The sequence below is a fragment of the Etheostoma cragini genome, chromosome 5 (assembly GCF_013103735.1).
Source record: "Etheostoma cragini isolate CJK2018 chromosome 5, CSU_Ecrag_1.0, whole genome shotgun sequence".
Taxonomy (NCBI): Eukaryota; Metazoa; Chordata; class Actinopteri; order Perciformes; family Percidae; genus Etheostoma; species Etheostoma cragini.
In genome coordinates, this window is record NC_048411.1 from 24795866 (window position 1) to 24800275 (window position 4410).

Below are 4410 nucleotides of genomic sequence, written 5' to 3' on the forward strand. Positions count from 1 at the left end.
ACTCAAGGTGCATTTTCCTTCTTTGCCTTTTTTTGTGGTCACTGACTCCAAAGAGCATCTTTGTTTGTTGACTGGGACTTGTATGCTTGCATTTAAACCACTCACTATGCACTAAACACACATCTTCTCTTGCCTGCATGAAGTGCTTTCCCCTCTTATAAATGTGACAACATCATGACTGGCTCAGTCTTGCAATCACTGGAAGGATGTGGAGGGTGAAGAAACGACATTGCGACTCTTTTCAGTTTGGTCTCATGTTACAAGTGACATGAACAAACTATTTTTGATGGAAAAAAACAAAACCTAACAATTAAATGATCCCATTAGAGTATTGTCTTTGTATCCAAAGCCTGATTTAGTATGTATTACATATTAGCTGTATATTACAACAATTTACAATTAAACTGTATATTAATCAACTATTTAAAAAAATCTATGTCTTCAGTAAGTAAGCGCACCAGAAAAGTTTGAGAACTTAAAAGTAGTAAGAGAGACTATTGCAGTGTTGGTTTGGATCTTTTCATTGGATTGAGGGACAGTAACAAAAAATGTGGATATCAGCCATATCCTTCCAGCACATGTGCATGAACTACATTTTAAAAATGTAACTTTAACAATGGAGGTTTATGTCTTTATAGAATACCATATACTTCTATTATTTAATATACTAAATTTGTACCATTCACTTTGTTTTTAAAATGGAATATTTGAAGGGCATTTATAAGGCCTTTAAAACTTAACTTTTATAAAATTGTTTGATATTTGACAGAGTAGCGGAAAGCAGCATGGGACGTTACCTTTCCCTGGGGGCTCTTCACATTTCCTGGGTATAAAAAGATGCCTCCATACATCAGCGTCCGGTGGACATCTGCCACCATGGAACCAATGTAACGGGCGCCGTAAGGCTCACTGCCATCCTACAGTCATTTAAGATGGTGCGTTAGTAAGCTACTTAAACCTGCACTGGATAAGATATACATTTAAAAAATACAAACATCTCATCCAAAGTTGCAGATAACAATTAGTCATTGGCATATTTACATTTGAATGTATGTTGATTAATGTCCACTGTCTCGGAGTAATAAAAACATGACTATGATTGAAGCTCTCCCCACACATGTCCTAACATCAGTGTTACCTGAGGGAACTTCTTCTTCTCCAGGTACTCTGTGACAGCTGGGTCAAAGTACTTTGCGTAACCTTCATTCACGCTGTAAATCTTGCCTCGCTTCTTGATCTTCACATCCCGATCAACCAGGATAAATTCGCCAATGGCCTGATGAGCAAAAAGCAGAAAATGTTATTAACAACTGGAGCGAAAAAGATTGATGTGAAATACAGAGCCTTCAAGAGAGTACTAACTGGGTCGAGCATGAAGCCGTTGACTCCCTCGCCGGTGGAGATCACCATCATGGTGGCACTGCCGTAGAGGGCGTAGCCTGCTGCCACAAGGGTCCTGCCGGGCTTCAGGGCATCCTTCTCACAGGGCTCATCATCTGTGGTCTGAGGGAAACAGTATAAACTATAGCATCATGGACTCATTCACTTTTCATTTCAGTGGTGTTTATTATTTATAACAAAGGAACAGAGAGGAGTGGAATCTGTCAATAGATATGAGCTTGTTCACATCTCCAGCTAGGATAAAAGTACTTGTTAAATCTGAGTTTTCTTCCTTGCAAATTTATTTTTCACGTGTATTCATTTATTTTAATATCTTTAACTGTTACTGCCACTGAAACAATAAGCTTTTCCTCCGAGGGCTACCAACCATAAAAGAACTCTGGGTTTGAGTGGACTCAGGACAAACAGAGACACTTTATCGCAGGAATTTTAACTTGTGTTAGTACCTTTTTGTAGATAGCAAAGATGGTTCCGATGGAGACGAGACAGTCGATGTTGGAGGAGCCGTCCAAAGGGTCAAAGCAAACAACGTATTTGCCCTGGAAAAGAAGGAAGACAAAAGTGACATCATTTCATTCAGTGTTACTCACCAAAATGGAGTGTCTGTGCATCAGGTCAAACAACATCCTGAATGCATTTTACCGTATCACACAACATTTTTAAAAGTCATTTAAACCCTGCATTGTTTACATTCATATTTAGCAAGCATTCCTCTTCCCTGTCTTCTGTTGGTGCATTAGATTATTAGTGGAAACCATTGGCAGGAATGTGTATTGCGTCATTCGTGTGCATGCGTGTCCTCGGGGTCATGCATGAGCTAAACAAAACGGTGACTGACTCATTGAAAAACAGCTCCATGGCCAACCTTTATCCTTGTGCCCAACATTAACAAATAAATAGGAGTTTGATGTTTACCTGCTGTGCAAGTACTTTCATTTAACAATGATCTTGGACAGGGACTGAAACCTAAGCCTTTTTTACTAAACCAGTTTTATATGAGATAAGATCTAATGAGGAAAAGATCTGAAAATCCCAGAGGAAATGGGATGATCCTGTTTCAGTCTGCCAAGGGGTCATTCAAAAGATGAGATCCCAAACTAATGAGAGCAGGTTTTCCCAGCTCAGTGGGGTCCAAAGGAACCTCAAAACGTTTCCCTGGTCACACTTACCCTCAATTCCGGCTCTATAATGATGGCTTTCTCATTCTCCTCAGACACTAGCACACAGGAGGTAAACGACGACTTGATCATGTTGATGACCAGATCGTTGGACAGAATGTCCAGCTTCTTCACCTGGTCACCGGTCACATTGGTGCTGCCGGCAATGCCAAAACTGAGGAGACATAAAAGTTAAAAATGTGTTAGAGGATGAAATGTCATGGAAATGAAAACTGGCACAAAAAGGATGTCACTGATTAAAAATGTCACTTCTCTGTACGCAAAAAAAACACAAGAGTCCAATGACACCTTTAGTCATTTAGTATTAGTTTTAAACTAGTATTAGTTTAGTATTTTTTTTCTGTTTCCTTATATATGTATGTATTTTTATTGAATCAGTTTATGAATTTTTTTCTCTTTTTTGTTCTACATGATGTTATGAAATTTTTAAATAATCAAGGAGGAGGCTTCAAATAAGCTAACAGTTTTTTTTTGCCTCTCCCTGCACTTTATTTTTTTATCTGTTCATTTAAAATTGTACAAATAAACCTAAACCTAAATCAACACCTGAGAGATTCAGCTCACTGGTAGATTCTATTTTGTTTTCTTCCGTACATTAACTGAAAAAAAGGTTATTTAAACATCTCTACAGTTTGTACAGAGATACGTTTGACTGGAATAAAATCATGTCATCCAGTTAACAGGAAGGAAGTAAGAAAAAAAAATGCACCTATTGCATGACAATGCATTTCTAAAAACGGTGATTTGTTGCATCAACCACTGAAGTGAAGTCTGAATCAGAATCAGCCATAAAGGTTTAGCACATGCAAAAGAACAAAAAAGTAAACATCATTTTAAAATAAATATTCATGTAGGCTACATATTTAGGGAATAGGTCTTGTAATGTTTACTTTTAGGGCAGAAATACATGTATTTCTCTATTAAATCCTGGCAACAAGGCTGCACATAACCGAGACTATGTGAGAATATGTGTTTTGGTGAATTCAATTGCACGTAGAGTGGGCGTGGTGGTTTTAGGTATGCGTTTCCTGATTGGCGCACAGAGAACCTGTTTGTGCCAACGTGGATGCCTGATGGGGGTAAAAGTGCAGTTTATTTTATAAACAAAAATTGTATATACTCATTGAGGATTGTTTACTCACAGGTGGGCGATCCCAGCTTTGCGCACAGCGCTAGAAATGGCCTTCACCGCCGTGCACAGCGAGTTGAGCAGCGTTGTCAGCTCCCCGGTGCCTTTCGCCTTCCTGCCCTCCTCCATAACGAACCGGGTCACGGTGACCACGTTGGTGTCGAAGGCTGCTTGATCGGACATGGTTACAGATGGTCTCCTGCAGCCTGAGAGAAGAAGTTGGAGGAACTGCTGCAGGACTTAAATGCTCTGCAACGCGGAACTGGAGTAGGGGTGATGACTCAAAGGGCCAATACACAGCTGCGGGAGAGGTGTGGCCCCGCTGGAAACACTACACCCGCGTTGTTCAACTGGTTAGTGATGAAATGATGTTGCCAATAGAGGGATGTGACAGACTCTGTGCATGCCTGAATTCAAACTGTCGTTCCGCAAGATGGGTCGGGTACTTTTCAGCAGGTTTGATAGTGTGAATGAACTGTTTCATAATTTTTACTTCTGATAATGTGTATTCACATTCTTCTTGCTTTTGAACAGAGTTGACTTTTTAGCTTTTAGTATCTATCTATCTATCTATCTATCTATCTATCTATCTATCTATCTTTTGATTGGTTTCTCTACTGTAAGTATTTCCTTAGTTGAATTAGGGGCAAAATTACAATTTATAACTGTATAGTAATTGTATTGCACTGTATCTGATCTATT

General features: G+C 39.2%; 1 protein-coding gene across 1 annotated transcript in view; it reads right to left on the reverse strand.

The window, feature by feature from the left end:
- Nucleotides 1-4038, reverse strand: part of fbp1a (fructose-1,6-bisphosphatase 1a) — a 5405-nt gene extending 1367 nt beyond the window's left edge. The window contains exons 1-6 of the mRNA XM_034871532.1: nucleotides 3722-4038; nucleotides 2571-2733; nucleotides 1848-1940; nucleotides 1363-1503; nucleotides 1139-1276; nucleotides 798-917 (exon numbers count right to left, since the gene is read on the reverse strand). Coding sequence (XP_034727423.1) covers nucleotides 798-917; nucleotides 1139-1276; nucleotides 1363-1503; nucleotides 1848-1940; nucleotides 2571-2733; nucleotides 3722-3891 — 825 coding nt within the window. The 5' untranslated portion in view covers nucleotides 3892-4038. The remainder of the gene's footprint in view (nucleotides 1-797; nucleotides 918-1138; nucleotides 1277-1362; nucleotides 1504-1847; nucleotides 1941-2570; nucleotides 2734-3721) is intronic.
- Nucleotides 4039-4410: the final 372 nt, after the last annotated feature.